This window comes from Phoxinus phoxinus (genome assembly GCF_949152265.1).
Source record: "Phoxinus phoxinus genome assembly, chromosome: 14".
Classification (NCBI taxonomy): Eukaryota; Metazoa; Chordata; class Actinopteri; order Cypriniformes; family Leuciscidae; genus Phoxinus; species Phoxinus phoxinus.
Window position 1 is genome coordinate 34,520,044 of NC_136889.1, and position 20,869 is coordinate 34,540,912.

Sequence of the window (20,869 nt, forward strand, 5' to 3'; positions counted from 1 at the left end):
GCATAGTTTACTGCTTTTTGCATTGGATTTTTATTTTTTTATGTATTTAAAAAAAACTAACGAGTTTTTGTGATGGATGCTCAACTCGCAAGATGCATGAGCTTGTGTAATTTATATATCATCAGGATCATTTATGTTACAATATTAACCTCAAAAGCTGTTAAAAAGCAAACCCAATGCAGAGTCAGGGAAAATCAGTTCTGTAATTATAAATGTAATGTGGAGAGGTGCTTGCATACAGTGATCAAGTGCATGTCATAGTTCACTGCTCAGATTCTAGAGGACATGATTAATGTATTAAACAATATGATCTCGAATGACATGACAAACTGGCCTATTTAAAGTCTGAGCACAATGCCTGGCATCAGTGAGTGTATTAAACAGCCTGTGGAGGGAGACACATCCTTGAGCCCGAGCAACACACACATCAAACCCATGAAGCCCATCACACACTCCCGAGCGGTAGACAACCTGTCCTGCGCGTCCACATTCCTCCGCGGCGGTGACGTCACGAGGTCTTCCTCACACTCTCCGGCGTTCGGGACCAGACACCAGACCCTCCTCATCCTCCCCGGACTCAACTCCACTCACAGCAGCTCAGGTGAGGTTCAGCAGTGTGAAGTATGAACTACGATTAAACCCAGTTTGTTCATTTTATAGCTAGAACAAACATTATGATTTATTAGATTTTTTTTAAAAATAAAAGTGTGTTAAACAGTGATGTCTTTGCGTTTTGGGTTTGAAGTGAACTCATAAACAGAGCTTTGTGCAGAAACAGAGTCATATTGTGTGATATCGTACAACAAGTATGCGACTGATGCGCTGAACGCGTTGTTTTATGGCTGCGTATTGTAAATAGTTGCACTTTAAAAGACAGAAGTGTGCGACTGGAGCTGAGCCAATGAAAGCAGAATGAAGTGTCCTCACATGTTCAGCTGTGATGATGTAAGTACAGGTGTAAGTGTTGTTTTGGTGTGTTTAACTCATGCAGAACCAGTATGATGTTGGGAATCCTCCTGGTAATGGCAGCTGTGTCCTGCGCTGCTTCTCAAGAGGCAGAAGAGCCTGTGTCATACACGGCAAGTGCATTATTCACATATTCATTAATATGTCTTATTGATTAATCATACATGATTTCCTGGATCAACATCTTTTTTGTTACGGTTAGGGTTAGGGTTAGGGTTAGGGATAAGTTACGGTTAGGGTTAGGGATAGGGTTAAGACTAACATTTTCAGTCAGGAATGTTGTTCCAGGATAAATAAAACATGTTGATTCAGGAACATGTCTTATTTGGCAAAATCACGTTACCATTAATCGCCTGATCATGTTTATTCAATCTAATTGCAATTATTTGAGATAACCACAATCATTTTGCAAGTTAATTTAAAATTACATTTTGCCATTAAAATAAGGAGATAATAAATGATCATGAAATGGCATCAGACGTCCACACTGAAATAAACAGCTAAAACCACCCTGAGCTGGTTTACACTGGTCTCCCAGGCTGGTTTTATTAGAGGGGTTTGGACAATTACAATTATTATTATTTGTGTAATCTTCCACGCTGGTAAATCTGGGAGACCAGCTGAACACCAGAACACCAGCTTGGCCAGGCTTGAAGACCTAGGCTTGTTTTAACAGGACTGGTAGGCCAGAAAAGAAAAACTTTCTTCATTCGAAGTGATAGTGACAGGACAGGCCTATTTACATACAGTCAGAGCCCGTCTACGGAGAGCCTGGCCACTCCCTATTAAGTCCTATTGTACTAAATTTTGGTTGTAGTTCCACCAGAGTTCCACTGGGGGCGATCGCCCGAGTGCAGAATGAATGGGAGTCTATGGAGCTAGACGGCTAAATTTGTCTCTTTCACTCGATTGCCGTTGAGAAATCTCAGATTTGTTTGTAGGTTTTGCAAGGTCAACATGGGTTATAGGTTAACATGTTTACCTGTGTCCGCTGTGTTGTGTGTTTACCTGTGTCCGCTGTGTCGTGTGTTTACCTGTGTCAGCTGTGTCGTGTGTTTACCTGTGTCCGCTGTGTTGTGTGTTTACCTGTGTCAGCTGTGTTGTGTGTTTACCTGTGTCCGCTGTGTCGTGTGTTTACCTGTGTCAGCTGTGTTTTGTGTTTACCTGTGTCCGCTGTGTTGTGTGTTTACCTGTGTCCACTGTGTTGTGTGTTTACCTGTGTCAGCTGTGTTGTGTGTTTACCTGTGTCCGCTGTGTTGTGTGTTTACCTGTGTCCGCTGTGTTGTGTGTTTACCTGTGTCCGCTGTGCTGTGTGTTTACCTGTGTCCGCTGTGTTGTGTGTTTACCTGTGTCCGCTGTGCTGTGTGTTTACCTGTGTCCGCTGTGTCGTGTGTTTACCTGTGTCAGCTGTGTTGTGTGTTTACCTGTGTCCGCTGTGTCGTGTGTTTACCTGTGTCAGCTGTGTTGTGTGTTTACCTGTGTCCGCTGTGTTGTGTGTTTACCTGTGTCCGCTGTGCTGTGTGTTTACCTGTGTCAGCTGTGTTGTGTGTTTACCTGTGTCAGCTGTGCTGTGTGTTTCCCTGTGTCAGCTGTGTTGTGTGTTTACCTGTGTCCGCTGTGTTGTGTGTTTACCTGTGTCAGCTGTGTTGTGTGTTTACCTGTGTCCGCTGTGCTGTGTGTTTACCTGTGTCCGCTGTGTCGTGTGTTTACCTGTGTCAGCTGTGTTGTGTGTTTACCTGTGTCAGCTGTGTTGTGTGTTTACCTGTGTCCGCTGTGTCGTGTGTTTACCTGTGTCCGCTGTGTCGTGTGTTTACCTGTGTCAGCTGTGTTGTGTGTTTACCTGTGTCCGCTGTGTTGTGTGTTTACCTGTGTCCGCTGTGCTGTGTGTTTACCTGTGTCAGCTGTGTTGTGTGTTTACCTGTGTCCGCTGTGCTGTGTGTTTCCCTGTGTCAGCTGTGTTGTGTGTTTACCAGCTGTGTTGTGTGTTTACCTGTGTCCGCTGTGTTTTGTGTTTACCTGTGTCCGCTGTGTTGTGTGTTTACCTGTGTCAGCTGTGTTGTGTGTTTACCTGTGTCCGCTGTGTTGTGTGTTTCCCTGTGTCAGCTGTGCTGTGGGTTTCCCTGTGTCAGCTGTGTTGTGTGTTTACCTGTGTCCGCTGTGCTGTGTGTTTCCCTGTGTCAGCTGTGTTGTGTGTTTACCTGTGTCAGCTGTGTCGTGTGTTTACCTGTGTCCGCTGTGTCGTGTGTTTACCTGTGTCCGCTGTGTCGTGTGTTTACCTGTGTCAGCTGTGTTGTGTGTTTACCTGTGTCAGCTGTGTTGTGTGTTTACCTGTGTCAGCTGTGTTGTGTGTTTACCTGTGTCCGCTGTGTTGTGTGTTTACCTGTGTCCGCTGTGTTGTGTGTTTACCTGTGTCAGCTGTGTTGTGTGTTTACCTGTGTCAGCTGTGTTGTGTGTTTACCTGTGTCCGCTGTGTTGTGTGTTTACCTGTGTCCGCTGTGTTGTGTGTTTACCTGTATCCGCTGTGTCGTGTGTTTACCTGTGTCCGCTGTGTTGTGTGTTTACCTGTGTCCGCTGTGTTGTGTGTTTACCTGTGTCAGCTGTGTTGTGTGTTTACCTGTGTCAGCTGTGTTGTGTGTTTACCTGTGTCCGCTGTGTTGTGTGTTTACCTGTGTCAGCTGTGTTGTGTGTTTACCTGTGTCAGCTGTGTTGTGTGTTTACCTGTGTCCGCTGTGTTGTGTGTTTACCTGTGTCAGCTGTGCTGTGTGTTTCCCTGTGTCAGCTGTGTTGTGTGTTTACCTGTGTCCGCTGTGCTGTGTGTTTTCCTGTGTCAGCTGTGTTGTGTGTTTACCTGTGTCAGCTGTGTTGTGTGTTTACCTGTGTCCGCTGTGTTGTGTGTTTACCTGTGTCCGCTGTGTCGTGTGTTTACCTGTGTCCGCTGTGTCGTGTGTTTACCTGTGTCCGCTGTGTCGTGTGTTTACCTGTGTCCGCTGTGTTGTGTGTTTACCTGTGTCCGCTGTGTCGTGTGTTTACCTGTGTCAGCTGTGTTGTGTGTTTACCTGTGTCCTCTGTGTTCTGTGTTTCCCTGTGTCAGCTGTGCTGTGTGTTTCCCTGTGTCAGCTGTGTTGTGTGTTTCCCTGTGTCAGCTGTGCTGTGTGTTTCCCTGTGTCAGCTGTGTTGTGTGTTTACCTGTGTCCGCTGTGTTGTGTGTTTACCTGTGTCCGCTGTGTTGTGTGTTTACCTGTGTCCGCTGTGTTGTGTGTTTACCTGTGTCCGCTGTGTTGTGTGTTTACCTGTGTCCGCTGTGTTGTGTGTTTACCTGTGTCCGCTGTGTTGTGTGTTCACCTGTGTCCGCTGTGTTGTGTGTTTACCTGTGTCCGCTGTGTTGTGTGTTTACCTGTGTCCGCTGTGTCGTGTGTTTACCTGTGTCCGCTGTGTCGTGTGTTTACCAGTGTCCGCTGTGTCGTGTTTACCTGTGTCCGCAGTGTTGTGTGTTTACCTGTGTCCGCTGTGTTGTGTGTTTACCTGTGTCCGCTGTGTCGTGTGTTTACCTGTGTCCGCTGTGTTGTGTGTTTACCTGTGTCAGCTGTGTTGTGTGTTCACCTGTGTCCGCTGTGTCGTGTGTTTACCTGTGTCCGCTGTGTTGTGTGTTTACCTGTCCGCTGTGTCGTGTGTTTCCCTGTGTCAGATGTGTTGTGTGTTTACCTGTGTCCGCTGTGTCGTGTGTTTACCTGTGTCCGCTGTGTCGTGTGTTTACCTGTGTCCGCTGTGTCGTGTGTTTACCTGTGTCCCCTGTGTTGTGCGTTTACCTGTGTCCGCTGTGATGTGTGTTTACCTGTGTCAGCTGTGTTTTGTGTTTACCTGTGTCCGCTGTGTTGTGTGTTTACCTGTGTCAGCTGTGTTTTGTGTTTACCTGTGTCCGCTGTGTTGTGTGTTTACCTGTGTCAGCTGTGTCGTGTGTTTACCTGTGTCCGCTGTGTTGTGTGTTTACCTGTGTCCGCTGTGTCGTGTGTTTACCTGTGTCCCCTGTGTTGTGCGTTTACCTGTGTCCGCTGTGATGTGTGTTTACCTGTGTCCGCTGTGTTGTGTGTTTACCTGTGTCCGCTGTGTCGTGTGTTTACCTGTGTCAGCTGTGTTTTGTGTTTACCTGTGTCCGCTGTGTTGTGTGTTTACCTGTGTCAGCTGTGTCGTGTGTTTACCTGTGTCCGCTGTGTTGTGTGTTTACCTGTGTCCGCTGTGTCGTGTGTTTACCTGTGTCCGCTGTGTCGTGTGTTTACCTGTGTCCGCTGTGTCGTGTGTTTACCTGTGTCCGCTGTGTTGTGTGTTTACCTGTGTCCGCTGTGTCGTGTGTTTACCTGTGTCCGCTGTGTCGTGTGTTTACCTGTCCGCTGTGTCGTGTGTTTACCTGTGTCCGCTGTGTTGTGTGTTTGCCTGTGTCCGCTGTGTTGTGTGTTTACCTGTGTCCGCTGTGTCGTGTGTTTACCTGTGTCCGCTGTGTCGTGTGTTTACCTGTCCGCTGTGTCGTGTGTTTACCTGTGTCCGCTGTGTCGTGTGTTTACCTGTGTCCGCTGTGTTGTGTGTTTACCTGTGTCCGCTGTGTTGTGTGTTTACCTGTGTCAGCTGTGTTTTGTGTTTACCTGTGTCCGCTGTGTTGTGTGTTTACCTGTGTCAGCTGTGTTGTGTGTTTACCTGTGTCAGCTGTGTTGTGTGTTTACCTGTGTCAGCTGTGTTGTGAGTTTACCTGTGTCAGCTGTGTTGTGTGTTTACCTGTGTCCGCTGTGTTGTGAGTTTACCTGTGTCAGCTGTGTTGTGTGTTTACCTGTGTCAGCTGTGTTGTGTGTTTACCTGTGTCCGCTGTGTTGTGTGTTTACCTGTGTCCGCTGTGTTGTGTGTTTACCTGTGTCCGCTGTGTTGTGTGTTTACCTGTGTCCGCTGTGTTGTGTGTTTACCTGTGTCAGCTGTGTTGTGTGTTTACCTGTGTCAGCTGTGTTGTGTGTTTACCTGTGTCCGCTGTGTTGTGTGTTTACCTGTGTCCGCTGTGTTGTGTGTTTACCTGTGTCCGCTGTGTTGTGTGTTTACCTGTGTCCGCTGTGTTGTGTGTTTACCTGTGTCAGCTGTGTTGTGTGTTTACCTGTGTCAGCTGTGTTGTGTGTTTACCTGTGTCAGCTGTGTTGTGAGTTTACCTGTGTCCGCTGTGTCGTGTGTTTACCTGTGTCAGCTGTGTTGTGTGTTTACCTGTGTCAGCTGTGTTGTGTTTACCTGTGTCTGCTGTGTTGTGTGTTTACCTGTGTCTGCTGTGTTGTGTGTTTGCCTGTTTCCGCTGTGTTGTGTGTTTACCTGTGTCCGCTGTGTCGTGTGTTTACCTGTGTCAGCTGTGTTTTGTGTTTACCTGTGTCAGCTGTGTTGTGTTTACCTGTGTCCGCTGTGTTGTGTGTTTACCTGTGTCCACTGTGTTGTGTGTTTACCTGTGTCCGCTGTGTTGTGTGTTTACCTGTGTCAGCTGTGTTGTGTGTTTACCTGTGTCCGCTGTGTTGTGTGTTTACCTGTGTCAGCTGTGTCGTGTGTTTACCTGTGTCCGCTGTGTCGTGTGTTTACCTGTGTCCGCTGTGTCGTGTGTTTACCTGTGTCCGCTGTGTTGTGTGTTTACCTGTGTCAGCTGTGTTGTGTGTTCACCTGTGTCCGCTGTGTTGTGTGTTTACCTGTGTCCGCTGTGTTGTGTGTTTACCTGTGTCCGCTGTGTCGTGTGTTTACCTGTGTCCGCTGTGTCGTGTGTTTACCTGTGTCCGCTGTGTCGTGTGTTTACCTGTGTCCGCAGTGTTGTGTGTTTACCTGTGTCCGCAGTGTTGTGTGTTTACCTGTGTCAGCTGTGTCGTGTGTTTACCTGTGTCCGCTGTGTCGTGTGTTTACCTGTGTCCGCTGTGTTGTGTGTTTACCTGTGTCCGCTGTGTTGTGTGTTTACCTGTGTCCGCTGTGTTGTGTGTTTACCTGTGTCCGCTGTGTCGTGTGTTTACCTGTGTCCGCTGTGTCGTGTGTTTACCTGTCCGCTGTGTCGTGTGTTTACCTGTGTCCGCTGTGTTGTGTGTTTGCCTGTGTCAGATGTGTTGTGTGTTTACCTGTGTCCGCTGTGTCGTGTGTTTACCTGTGTCCGCTGTGTCGTGTGTTTACCTGTGTCCGCTGTGTTGTGTGTTTACCTGTGTCAGCTGTGCTGTGTGTTTACCTGTGTCAGCTGTGCTGTGTGTTTACCTGTGTCCGCTGTGTCGTGTGTTTACCTGTGTCCGCTGTGTCGTGTGTTTACCTGTCCGCTGTGTCGTGTGTTTACCTGTGTCCGCTGTGTTGTGTGTTTGCCTGTGTCCGCTGTGTTGTGTGTTTACCTGTGTCCGCTCTGTCGTGTGTTTACCTGTGTCCGCTCTGTCGTGTGTTTACCTGTGTCCGCTGTGTCGTGTGTTTACCTGTCCGCTGTGTCGTGTGTTTACCTGTGTCCGCTGTGTCGTGTGTTTACCTGTGTCCGCTGTGTTGTGTGTTTACCTGTGTCAGCTGTGTTTTGTGTTTACCTGTGTCCGCTGTGTTGTGTGTTTACCTGTGTCAGCTGTGTTGTGTGTTTACCTGTGTCAGCTGTGTCGTGTGTTTACCTGTGTCCGCTGTGTCGTGTGTTTACCTGTGTCCGCTGTGTTGTGTGTTTACCTGTGTCCGCTGTGTTGTGTGTTTACCTGTGTCCGCTGTGTTGTGTGTTTACCTGTGTCCGCTGTGTCGTGTGTTTACCTGTGTCCGCTGTGTCGTGTGTTTACCTGTCCGCTGTGTCGTGTGTTTACCTGTGTCCGCTGTGTTGTGTGTTTGCCTGTGTCAGATGTGTTGTGTGTTTACCTGTGTCCGCTGTGTCGTGTGTTTACCTGTGTCCGCTGTGTCGTGTGTTTACCTGTGTCCGCTGTGTTGTGTGTTTACCTGTGTCAGCTGTGCTGTGTGTTTACCTGTGTCAGCTGTGCTGTGTGTTTACCTGTGTCCGCTGTGTCGTGTGTTTACCTGTGTCCGCTGTGTCGTGTGTTTACCTGTCCGCTGTGTCGTGTGTTTACCTGTGTCCGCTGTGTTGTGTGTTTGCCTGTGTCCGCTGTGTTGTGTGTTTACCTGTGTCCGCTCTGTCGTGTGTTTACCTGTGTCCGCTGTGTCGTGTGTTTACCTGTCCGCTGTGTCGTGTGTTTACCTGTGTCCGCTGTGTCGTGTGTTTACCTGTGTCCGCTGTGTTGTGTGTTTACCTGTGTCCGCTGTGTTGTGTGTTTACCTGTGTCAGCTGTGTTTTGTGTTTACCTGTGTCCGCTGTGTTGTGTGTTTACCTGTGTCAGCTGTGTTGTGTGTTTACCTGTGTCAGCTGTGTTGTGTGTTTACCTGTGTCAGCTGTGTTGTGAGTTTACCTGTGTCAGCTGTGTTGTGTGTTTACCTGTGTCCGCTGTGTTGTGAGTTTACCTGTGTCAGCTGTGTTGTGTGTTTACCTGTGTCAGCTGTGTTGTGTGTTTACCTGTGTCCGCTGTGTTGTGTGTTTACCTGTGTCCGCTGTGTTGTGTGTTTACCTGTGTCCGCTGTGTTGTGTGTTTACCTGTGTCCGCTGTGTTGTGTGTTTACCTGTGTCAGCTGTGTTGTGTGTTTACCTGTGTCAGCTGTGTTGTGTGTTTACCTGTGTCCGCTGTGTTGTGTGTTTACCTGTGTCCGCTGTGTTGTGTGTTTACCTGTGTCCGCTGTGTTGTGTGTTTACCTGTGTCCGCTGTGTTGTGTGTTTACCTGTGTCAGCTGTGTTGTGTGTTTACCTGTGTCAGCTGTGTTGTGTGTTTACCTGTGTCAGCTGTGTTGTGAGTTTACCTGTGTCCGCTGTGTCGTGTGTTTACCTGTGTCAGCTGTGTTGTGTGTTTACCTGTGTCAGCTGTGTTGTGTTTACCTGTGTCTGCTGTGTTGTGTGTTTACCTGTGTCTGCTGTGTTGTGTGTTTGCCTGTTTCCGCTGTGTTGTGTGTTTACCTGTGTCCGCTGTGTCGTGTGTTTACCTGTGTCAGCTGTGTTTTGTGTTTACCTGTGTCAGCTGTGTTGTGTTTACCTGTGTCCGCTGTGTTGTGTGTTTACCTGTGTCCACTGTGTTGTGTGTTTACCTGTGTCCGCTGTGTTGTGTGTTTACCTGTGTCAGCTGTGTTGTGTGTTTACCTGTGTCCGCTGTGTTGTGTGTTTACCTGTGTCAGCTGTGTTTTGTGTTTACCTGTGTCCGCTGTGTTGTGTGTTTACCTGTGTCCGCTGTGTTTTGTGTTTACCTGTGTCCGCTGTGTTGTGTGTTTACCTGTGTCCGCTGTGTTTTGTGTTTACCTGTGTCCGCTGTGTTGTGTGTTTACCTGTGTCCGCTGTGTTTTGTGTTTACCTGTGTCCGCTGTGTTGTGTGTTTACCTGTGTCCGCTGTGTTGTGTGTTTACCTGTATCCGCTGTGTTGTGTGTTTACCTGTGTCCGCTGTGTTGTGTGTTTACCTGTGTCAGCTGTGTTTTGTGTTTACCTGTGTCCGCTGTGTTGTGTGTTTACCTGTGTCCGCTGTGTTGTGTGTTTACCTGTGTCCGCTGTGTTGTGTGTTTACCTGTGTCCGCTGTGTTGTTTGTTTACCTGTGTCCGCTGTGTCGTGTGTTTACCTGTGTCCGCTGTTTTGTGTGTTTACCTGTGTCCGCTGTTTTGTGTGTTTACCTGTGTCAGCTGTGTTGTGTGTTTACCTGTGTCCGCTGTGTTGTGTGTTTACCTGTGTCAGCTGTGTTGTGTGTTTACCTGTGTCCGCTGTGTTGTGTGTTTACCTGTGTCAGCTGTGTTGTGTGTTTACCTGTGTCCGCTGTGTTGTGTGTTTACCTGTGTCCGCTGTGTTGTGTGTTTACCTGTGTCCGCTGTTTTGTGTGTTTACCTGTGTCAGCTGTGTTGTGTGTTTACCTGTGTCCGCTGTGTTGTGTGTTTACCTGTGTCAGCTGTGTTGTGTGTTTACCTGTGTCAGCTGTGTTGTGTGTTTACCTGTGTCCGCTGTGTTGTCGATGCCTCGAGAGAAAAGAAAGTGCAGAGCGCGAAAACACAAAGTGACTGAAGGATTGCCGTAAAGCAGTATCTCTGGTCGTATGATGTGTATGATATCATTTACATTTTAAAAGACTTTTTAAAGCAAATAAGTGACTCTAAAAAATCTAACACCCAGCAATGTGTAATTTATTTGCATCTCCTTTCGAATACAACATTCAAACTACTAGACAAAAAATTATATCCTGAGAAAAGTGGATTTTGAGGGGTATAGCTCCATAGACCATTCATTCTGAACTTGTCCCGTGAGCGCCCTCATATGGAACCAGAGTGGAACTGCAACCAGTTCAGAAGCCGGAAGTGTACTGAGAGTGGCAGTTCTCCCCTTATTAGACATTCTCTGATACAGCTAAATAACAGGTATGATAGGCCTATTTCACAAAATGGCGACCGAACCGGAAGTAGGGTAGCGATACTTCCGGTCGCGCCGCCACCCGCTACGATCGCCATTCATTCTCAAAATGGAATGTGAACAGCTTGTTTTCTCTAATTCTAATATGTTTATTTTTTTATATCATGAACGTCTGAATTTATAATACTATATGTATTAACGGTTTGGAAAGTATTCTACACGTTTAATAAATGTTCCAGCTGCCCTTGCTTGCACAAGTAAACAGCAGGCCTGGCAAAAGCCTCGCACCAAGGTAACGTTAACGTTAAAAAGAAAACAAGGAAAGAAAGTTATAGAAAACAACTTCTACAAACACTTTTGATTTGCCAGCAGTTAATAATAATAAATAAAAGTGCATGACGTGCAAATCAGATAACAATCAAGTGCAATATATGTTTTGTCAGGACATCCCATCCGAACACCGGCATCAACACTCCGTCTCAACATCTGCTTCCTCCTTCACAGACACGTCTCTTTGCCCTCTGTGTCTGGCGTGATTTAACTTCTCCCCAGTTGTTCCATGAAAACCTGCAAGACATGGCCTGCGATGAAGATATCTACGACCGGACTCTCGTAGACTCGTACACGGACTTCATCCTCCGTGAAGTGCTTAACACACAGAAAGTGCCCCTCTTCTCTCGGTATAGCCCAAATCAAATGCTTTTTCAACATTTCGTCGCAAGGAAAGCTGTGGAATGATAAATAGGGTTGTTTCTTCTTTCAGTTGAAACATAAAAAGGTACGCAACAGGACTGGTCGCTTTTAGTCTCCGCATTTGTCCTCCGACTGCTACTGCTAGCGCTTTCACCGGAAAAGAGTTTACCTTACTTCCGGTCTCGGCAGCCATTTTTGTGAAATAGGCCTATTGTTTCGTTATTACAGCTCATATATGTGTTAAACTGACTGGTAAAAGATTCTGACTGATAAATGTTATTGTTCACAGCAGTGCACAGAAGGCTATGAATATGATCCCATTAAAGAGGTATGCAAAGGTAATAAAATAGTATTGTTGATATAATATTCTCTCTCTGGCCTTGTATGACCAACTGTTGTGTTTCTGTCTTTGAGAAGATAAACCCAAAGCCTACAGTAACAGCAGGTTTCTCTCCGTCTGTAAACAGATGTTGACGAGTGTGCCCTTGTTTCTGACGCCTGTAAAGGGGGCATGAAGTGTATAAACCACTATGGCGGATACCTCTGCCTCCCTCAGAACGCACAGATCTTCGTCAGCGATGGGGACGAATCATCACAGTCATCAAACCCTGTTCCTCAAAGCCCTGTTCCCCCGCTGAACCCACAGACCCGCTCAAACCCCAGCGCTGGAGACTCTCGGTGCTCGCCTGGACTCACACGTGATGAGCAGAACTTCTGTCAAGGTATGCTAGCATTATTAGCCTCACTGAGGAAAGCACACAATAGAACATAGATGACATAGTATAACATACGCACATATATATGTACAAGGAGAAGCTTAATGTGCAAAAGAGATAAGAGTATGTACAGTACAGGTGGCAAAAATATAATCAGAGATTTGAACAGGAAGAGATTTGAACAGGACATGGAGTTGACCAGGATATAGAGTTGACCAGGAGATAGTTGACCAGGAGATAGAGTTGACCAGGAGATAGAGTTGACCAGGAGATAGAGTTGACCAGGAGATAGAGTTGACCAGGAGATAGAGTTGACCAGGAGATAGAGTTGACCAGGAGATAGAGTTGACCAGGAGATAGAGTTGACCAGGAGATAGAGTTGACCAGGATATAGAGTTGACCAGGATATAGAGTTGACCAGGAGATAGTTGACCAGGAGATAGTTGACCAGGAGATAGAGTTGACCAGGATATAGAGTTGACCAGGATATAGAGTTGACCAGGAGATGGAGTTGACCAGGATATGGAGTTGACCAGGATATGGAGTTGACCAGGAGATGGAGTTGACCAGGATATAGAGTTGACCAGGATATAGAGTTGACCAGGATATAGAGTTGACCAGGATATAGAGTTGACCAGGAGATGGAGTTGACCAGGATATGGAGTTGACCAGGAGATGGAGTTGACCAGGAAGAGATTTGAACAGGACATAGAGTTGAACAGGATATAGAGTTGACCAGGATATAGAGTTGACCAGGATATAGAGTTGACCAGGAGATAGAGTTGACCAGGAGATAGAGTTGACCAGGAGATAGAGTTGACCAGGAGATAGAGTTGACCAGGAGATAGAGTTGACCAGGATATAGAGTTGACCAGGAGATAGAGTTGACCAGGATATAGATTTGACCAGGAGATAGAGTTGACCAGGAGATAGAGTTGACCAGGAGATAGAGTTGACCAGGAGATAGAGTTGACCAGGAGATAGAGTTGACCAGGAGATAGAGTTGACCAGGAGATAGAGTTGACCAGGAGATAGAGTTGACCAGGAGATAGAGTTGACCAGGAGATAGAGTTGACCAGGAGATAGAGTTGACCAGGAGATAGAGTTGACCAGGATATAGAGTTGACCAGGATATAGAGTTGACCAGGAGATAGTTGACCAGGAGATAGAGTTGAACAGGATATAGAGTTGACCAGGATATAGAGTTGACCAGGATATAGAGTTGACCAGGAGATGGAGTTGACCAGGAGATGGAGTTGACCAGGAGATGGAGTTGACCAGGAGATGGAGTTGACCAGGAGATGGAGTTGACCAGGAGATGGAGTTGACCAGGAGATGGAGTTGACCAGGAGATGGAGTTGACCAGAAGATGGAGTTGAACAGGAGATGGAGTTGAACAGGAAGAGATTTAAACAGGAGATGGAGTTGACCAGGAGATGGAGTTGAACGGGAGATGGAGTTGACCAGGAGATGAAGTTGAACAGGAGATGGAGTTGAACAGGAGATGGAGTTGAACAGGAAGAGATTTGAACAGGAGATGGAGTTGAACAGGAAGATATTTGAACGGGAGATGGAGTTGAACGGGAGATTGAGTTGAACGGGAGATGGAGTTGAACGGGCGATGGAGTTGACCAGGAGATGGAGTTGACCAGGAGATGGAGTTGACCAGGAGATGGAGTTGACCAGGAGATGGAGTTGACCAGGAGATGGAGTTGACCAGGAGATGGAGTTGACCAGGAGATGGAGTTGACCAGGAGATGGAGTTGACCAGGAGATGGAGTTGACCAGGAGATGGAGTTGACCAGAAGATGGAGTTGAACAGGAGATGGAGTTGAACAGGAAGAGATTTAAACAGGAGATGGAGTTGACCAGGAGATGGAGTTGAACGGGAGATGGAGTTGACCAGGAGATGAAGTTGAACAGGAGATGGAGTTGAACAGGAGATGGAGTTGAACAGGAAGAGATTTGAACAGGAGATGGAGTTGAACAGGAAGATATTTGAACGGGAGATGGAGTTGAACGGGAGATTGAGTTGAACGGGAGATGGAGTTGAACGGGCGATGGAGTTGAACGGGAGATGGAGTTGAACGGGAGATGGAGTTGAACGGGAGATGGAGTTGACCGGGAGATGGAGTTGACCGGGAGATGGAGTCGACCGGGAGATGGAGTCGACCGGGAGATGCAGTCGACCGGGAGATGCAGTCGACCGGGAGATGGAGTCGACCAGGAGATGGAGTCGACCAGGAGATGGAGTCGACCAGGAGATGGAGTCGACCAGGAGATGGAGTCGACCAGGAGATGGAGTCGACCAGGAGTTGGAGTCGACCAGGAGATGGAGTCGACCAGGAGATGGAGTCGACCAGGAGATGGAGTCGACCAGGAGATGGAGTCGACCAGGAGATGGAGTCGACCAGGAGATGGAGTCGACCAGGAGATGGAGTCGAACAGGAGATGGAGTCGAACAGGACGTGGAGTCGAACAGGACGTGGAGTCGAACAGGAGGTGGAGTCGAACAGGAGGTGGAGTCGAACAGGAGGTGGAGTCGAACAGGAGGTGGAGTCGAACAGGAGGTGGAGTCGAACAGGACGTGGAGTCGAACAGGAGATGGAGTCGAACAGGCGATGGAGTCGAACAGGACATGGAGTCGAACAGGAGATGGAGTCGAACAGGAGATGGAGTTGAACAGGAGATGGAGTTGACCAGGAGATGGAGTTGACCAGGAGATGGAGTTGACCAGGAGATGGAGTTGACCAGGAGATGGAGTTGACCAGGAGATGGAGTTGACCAGGAGATGGAGTTGACCAGGAGATGGAGTTGACCAGGAGATGGAGTTGACCAGGAGATGGAGTTGACCAGGAGATGGAGTTGACCAGGAGATGGAGTTGACCAGGAGATGGAGTTGAACAGGAGATGGAGTTGAACAGGAGATGGAGTTGAACAGGAAGAGATTTAAACAGGAGATGGAGTTGACCAGGAGATGGAGTTGAACGGGAGATGGAGTTGACCAGGAGATGAAGTTGAACAGGAGATGGAGTTGAACAGGAGATGGAGTTGAACAGGAAGAGATTTGAACAGGAGATGGAGTTGAACAGGAAGATATTTGAACGGGAGATGGAGTTGAACGGGTGATTGAGTTGACCGGGAGATGGAGTTGACCAGGAGATGGAGTTGACCAGGAGATGGAGTTGACCAGGAGATGGAGTTGACCAGGAGATGGAGTTGACCAGGAGATGGAGTTGACCAGGAGATGGAGTTGACCAGGAGATGGAGTTGAACAGGAGATGGAGTTGAACAGGAGATGGAGTTGAACAAGAGAGATGGAGTTGAATGAGAGATGGAGTTGAACAAGAGAGATGGGGTTGACCGGGAGATGGAGTTGAACGGGAGATGAAGTTGAAGAGGAGATGGAGTTGAACAGGAGATGGAGTTGAACAGGAGATGGAGTTGACCAGGAGATGGAGTTGACCAGGAGATGGAGTTGACCAGGAGATGGAGTTGACCAGGAGATGGAGTTGAACAGGAGATGGAGTTGAACAGGAGATGGAGTTGAACAGGAGATGGAGTTGACCAGGAGATGGAGTTGACCAGGAGATGGAGTTGACCAGGAGATGGAGTTGACCAGGAGATGGAGTTGACCAGGAGATGGAGTTGACCAGGAGATGGAGTTGAACAGGAAGAGATTTAAACAGCAGATGGAGTTGACCAGGAGATGAAGTTGAACAGGAGATGGAGTTGAACAGGAAGAGATTTGAACAGGAGATGGAGTTGACCAGGAGATGAAGTTAAACAGGAGATGGAGTTGAACAGGAGATGGAGTTGAACAGGAAGAGATTTGAACAGGAGATGGAGTTGAACAGGAAGATATTTGAACGGGAGATGGAGTTGAACGGGAGATTGAGTTGACCAGGAGATGGAGTTGACCAGGAGATGGAGTTGACCAGGAGATGGAGTTGAAGAGGAGATGGAGTTGAACAAGAGAGATGGAGTTGAATGAGAGATGGAGTTGAACAAGAGAGATGGGGTTGACCGGGAGATGGAGTTGAACGGGAGATGAAGTTGAAGAGGAGATGGAGTTGAACAGGAGATGGAGTTGAACAGGAGATGGAGTTGACCAGGAAATGGAGTTGACCAGGAGATGGAGTTGACCAGGAGATGGAGTTGAAGAGGAGATGGAGTTGAAGAGGAGATGGAGTTGAAGAGGAGATGGAGTTGAAGAGGAGATGGAGTTGAACAGGAGATGGAGTTAAACAGGAGATGGAGTTGAACAGGAGATGGAGTTGAACAGGAGATGGAGTTGAACAGGAGATGGAGTTGAACAGGAGATGGAGTTGAACAGGAGATGGAGTTGAACAGGAGATGGAGTTGAACACGAGATGGAGTTGAACAGGAGATGGAGTTGAAGAGGAGATGGAGTTGAAGAGGAGATGGAGTTGAACTGGAGATGGAGTTGAACGAGAGATGGAGTTGAACGAGAGATGGAGTTGAACGAGAGATGGAGTTGAACAGGAGATGGAGTTGACCAGGAGATGGAGTTGAACAGGAGATGGAGTTGACCAGGAGATGGAGTTGAACAGGAGATGGAGTTGAAGAGGAGATAGATTTGAACAGGAGATGGAGTTGAACAAGAGAGATGGAGTTGAATGAGAGATGGAGTTGAACAAGAGAGATGGAGTTGAACGGGAGATTAAGTTGAAGAGGAGATGGAGTTGAACAGGAGATGGAGTTGACCAGGAGATGGAGTTGACCAGGAGATGGAGTTGAAGAGGAGATGGAGTTGAACAGGAGATGGAGTTGAACGAGAGATGGAGTTGAACAAGAGAGATGGGGTTGACCAGGAGATGGAGTTGAAGAGGAGATGGAGTTGAACGAGAGATGGAGTTGAATGAGAGATTGAGTTGACCGTGATATGGAGTTGAACAGGAGATGGAGTTGAAGAATGGACTGAAGGAGAAGAAGGTTGTCTATCGTAGGGTTTGATACAAGTTCAGTGATAAAGACTCCCGAACGGCACTTTCCATCCTGTAAATCTGAGTCCAGCTAACAGGCAACGGTTCTCTCAAAGTTATGAACAAACGTTCTTCCAGTAACATTAATTTAACGTTCATTCAGAGCTATCTGGTCTTTATTAGTGTTATAAATGTAAAAAAATAAAAAATAAATACTACTTACTAATTCAGAGAACATTCAAAATTAATGTTTCATAATGTTTGCAAAATTATACAATAGAATGTTTCCTTAATGTTCGTGTATCTAAGAAAAATGTATAATTATATATATTTTTAAACATTTAAAAAAGTTTCAAATGAAAGTCGAGAGAACATTCAGAAATAAAGTTTTTATATCTAATGGGAACATTAGAAAAACATTCTTAGAACATGTCGTTGTTGCCGGCTGTAGCTTTAACTTTGAGTTTTTACCATCTCTTCATGTAAATTAGATTGATGATGCTTTCTGATTTAGAATTCATGACGTTATTAAACAACATATTTAATGTGATAAATTAGTGATTTTCCAGACTTGCTTTACCAAGGGACGCATTGGTGTGTTTGTGTGTGTGTGCAGATGTAGATGAATGCGCTGACGGCACACACACCTGCAGTGCTGATCAGACCTGCTTCAACACCAGAGGCTCTTACTCCTGCCAGTGTCTTCCTGGATACCAGAAACACAGAGAGCAGTGTGTGGGTGAGTTCTGAGAGAAAACAACACTGGTCAAAGTGTTGGCTCTGGCTCTGGCTCTGGCTCTGGCTCTTACAAAGTGCTCAGCCAAAGTGGTCTTGTGATTTCACTGGTTAAGACAGAGGGTCAGCTGGTTTTTGTTGGTTAAACTGGTCGACTAACTTACTGGGGTTTCCTTGTCCATTCGGGAAAAACGTACTAGCCTGTGAAGCTAGTTAGTAGTATTTTAATCAGTGGTAGAAATGTCGCAGATTGACTGGCGAGACTCTAGAAGACTGGCGAGAACACAAAAATGTTTCTGACTTTCAATCATTTTCTCTAATGTCTCTCATGTCTACAATGGTAAATAAATACTTTGGTTTATTTTTATATTTCCTTCAGATGATAAGCTTTTTAAAAGTCAAATAAATTAAAATGAATATGGTCTTTCAAAATAGTCTCAGTGATGCACCGAAATTAAAATTCCTGGCCAAAAAGGAGACACATTTCTTTACTTTTTTTTCCTAAAAAAAATATTGCCAAATGAATGAATATTGGTTGGTAACAATATTTGCCAGCATTTTCTGTCATGCACACTAAAGCACTTATTGTGTTCAAAACAGACATTCTTGTCTACACTTATGCATTTAGCAGATGCTTTTATCCAAAGCGACTTACAAAAGCAATTTGTCACAGAGCCAACAATATTCGTAATAAACATTGCCAGTTCTGTTAGACAGCTAGATTAGGAAGCAAACTAGAGCAGTGCATGCATTCCTGTGGATCTGTGGATCTCTTGCATGCATGTGTGGAAGGTTCAGTTTCTCATCAATCATCAACGTGAACTATCCGACTAGACATCAGACTCTGTTAAGACTGAGGTCCCCCCTCAAAATTCCCTGAAACCCCTGCGAATGTTTCATCAGATTTGGTCTATCAAACAATAATCAAGAACAAAATGGAGATGTTACCATTATCACCCTGCAAATCTGTCAAGATGGAAAATCGGTTATATGAGCAGTGTTTGTGTGAACCTCTTTGCAGATAGAAACGAGTGTGTGCTGTCACACTTCTGCATGCACACATGTGTGAACACCGCTGGCTCTTACTACTGCGAGTGCAATGATGGATACCAGCTCGCCAGCAACAACCACAGCTGTGTAGGTGAGATACAGACCAGACCTGGCCTTCTGTGTGTGTGTGTGTGTGTGTGTGTGTGTGTGTGTGTGTGTGTGTGTGTGTGTGTGTGTGTGTGTGTGTGTGTGTGTGTGTGTGTGTGTGTGCAGATGTAGATGAATGCGCTGCCAATGGATTAAAATTGGATGGGATTAAAGTGGATTGTTGGAGTTAAGATGGCGGTCAAGTGCTTTTAAGTGTCATATTCACTGTAGAATATTCAATATTGAGCAACATACAGGAAGCTTTCATATATTTTAGAGTAATATATAAAATAATAGACACAGTCGGTTACTCTTATGATCACTGTGTCAATAATATAAAGTGAAATAGATGTCCTTAAGATAAATGGGCAAGAAGTCTCTCAGATTAGCATGCTTCAAAGTTCTGCCAAGAATTTGATTTCAGATCTTTCACAAAGGAATTTAAAAGGTCTTGTGGAATGGACAGAAGCAAGAGGAGCATCAAATTAAAGGGGAATCTGTTAGCACAACATATTTTAAAAGGAGAGAGAGCACTTGGGATCAATTCCAAGGTTTCAAAGCTGTCATTTGCAAATCAACATTGTTCAGTTGTTCTGAGAACAGTAAGGAATGTGAAACTTTAGAATGATGCCTAACTTGTGAATCAAAGCATGAAAATCTTTGCCAATAAAATATGTTCTTTGATCAACAACATGATAAGGAATTCCTTAGTGAGGAAAGGTTTCCTGCAAAAGCATTTGTACATGGAAATCATGCACTCAGTGGAAACTGAAGAACATACTGATCAGAATGGCTCTTAGGACCAGTACAAACACACCGAATGTGTCCAAGGTCCTGCAGGGAAAGATTTGGTTGAGCCACATGACAGAAGAGCAGAAGAATGTTTCTTTTATAATCAGTTCAAAAGATGCATGTGGTGACCAACTGTAACTAAAAAACGAGGAATCTCGATTTTGCTTCTAGACTCGGTGAAGAAATACACTAAAGAACAACTTGAGGAAATATGTCCATGTATATATGTGGATCACCACCTAATAATCAAAACATTTATTAATTCATTTAATGCAGATTTATTTAGAAACGAAACTGCTGTGTGTTGCTCAAAGATATACAATGGTTCTGTTGTGGCCTTGTTTGAGAATATTTTCAGTGGCAAAATAATAATAATAATAATTCATTACATTTATATAGTGCTTTTTCTCAGCACTCAAAGCGCTTTACATAGAAGGGGGGAATCTCCTCAAACACCACCAGTGTGCAGCATCCACCTGATGATGCGACGGCAGCCACATTGCGCCAGAATGCCCACCACACACCAGCTTACTGGTGGAGAGGAGACAGTGATGAAGCCAATTAGTATATGGGGATGGTTAGGAGGCCATGATGGACAGAGGCCACTGGGAAAATTTGGCCAGGACACCGGGGTTATACCCCTACTCTTTCAAAAGACATCCTGGGATATTTTTTTTGTGACCACAGAGGGTCAGGACCTCGGTTTAACGTCTCATCCGAAGGACGGTGCTCTTTGTCAGTATAGTGTCCCCGTCACTACACTGGGGTGTTAGGACCCGCACAGACCACAGGGTGAGAGAGAGTGCTGATATTTAGTATTTATTTAAATTTCCAGTGGCATTTTTACCTTTATGAGAGTATATTTTCTCAGTGCTCAGGGGCTGGAGCCATTACTGGACTCTGGTCAGGGGGTGGACCCATCACTGGACTCTGGTCAGGGGCTGGAGCCATCACTGGACTGCTCAGGGGCTGGAGCCTTCACTGGACTCTGGTCAGGGGCTGGAGCAATTACTGGACTCTGCTCAGGGGCTGGAGCCATCACTGGACTCTGGTCAGGGGCTGGAGCAATTACTGGACTCTGCTCAGGGGCTGGAGCCATCACTGGACTCTGCTCAGGGGCTGGAGCCATCACTGGACTCTGCTCAGGGGCTGGAGCCATCACTGGACTCTGCTCAGGGGCTGGAGCCATCACTGGACTCTGCTCAGGGGCTGGAGCCATCACTGGACTCTGCTCAGGGGCTGGAGCCATCACTGGACTCTGCTCAGGGGCTGGAGCCATCACTGGACTCTGCTCAGGGGCTGGAGCCATCACTGGACTCTGCTCAGGGGCTGGAGCCATCACTGGACTCTGCTCAGGGGCTGGAGCCATCACTGGACTCTGCTCAGGGGCTGGAGCCATACCTGGACTCTGGTCAGGGGCTGGAGCCTTCACTGGACTCTGGTCAGGGGCTGGAGCAATTACTG

General features: G+C 46.5%; 1 protein-coding gene across 3 annotated transcripts in view; it reads left to right on the forward strand.

Moving 5' to 3' along the window:
- Positions 1–457: 457 nt before the first annotated feature.
- efemp1 (EGF containing fibulin extracellular matrix protein 1) overlaps positions 458–20,869 on the forward strand; it is a 28,585-nt gene continuing 8,173 nt past the window's right edge. The window contains exons 1-6 of one of the 3 annotated variants that reach the window (XM_079636148.1): positions 458–601; positions 992–1,079; positions 11,369–11,417; positions 11,547–11,801; positions 17,358–17,480; positions 18,498–18,617. In XM_079636148.1, coding sequence (XP_079492274.1) covers positions 999–1,079; positions 11,369–11,417; positions 11,547–11,801; positions 17,358–17,480; positions 18,498–18,617 — 628 coding nt within the window. In that variant the 5' untranslated portion in view covers positions 458–601; positions 992–998. Of the gene's footprint in view, positions 602–991; positions 1,080–11,368; positions 11,418–11,546; positions 11,802–17,357; positions 17,481–18,497; positions 18,618–20,869 lie in introns of those variants that run through there. The other 2 variants (XM_079636147.1, XM_079636149.1) reach the window with 2 other exon arrangements.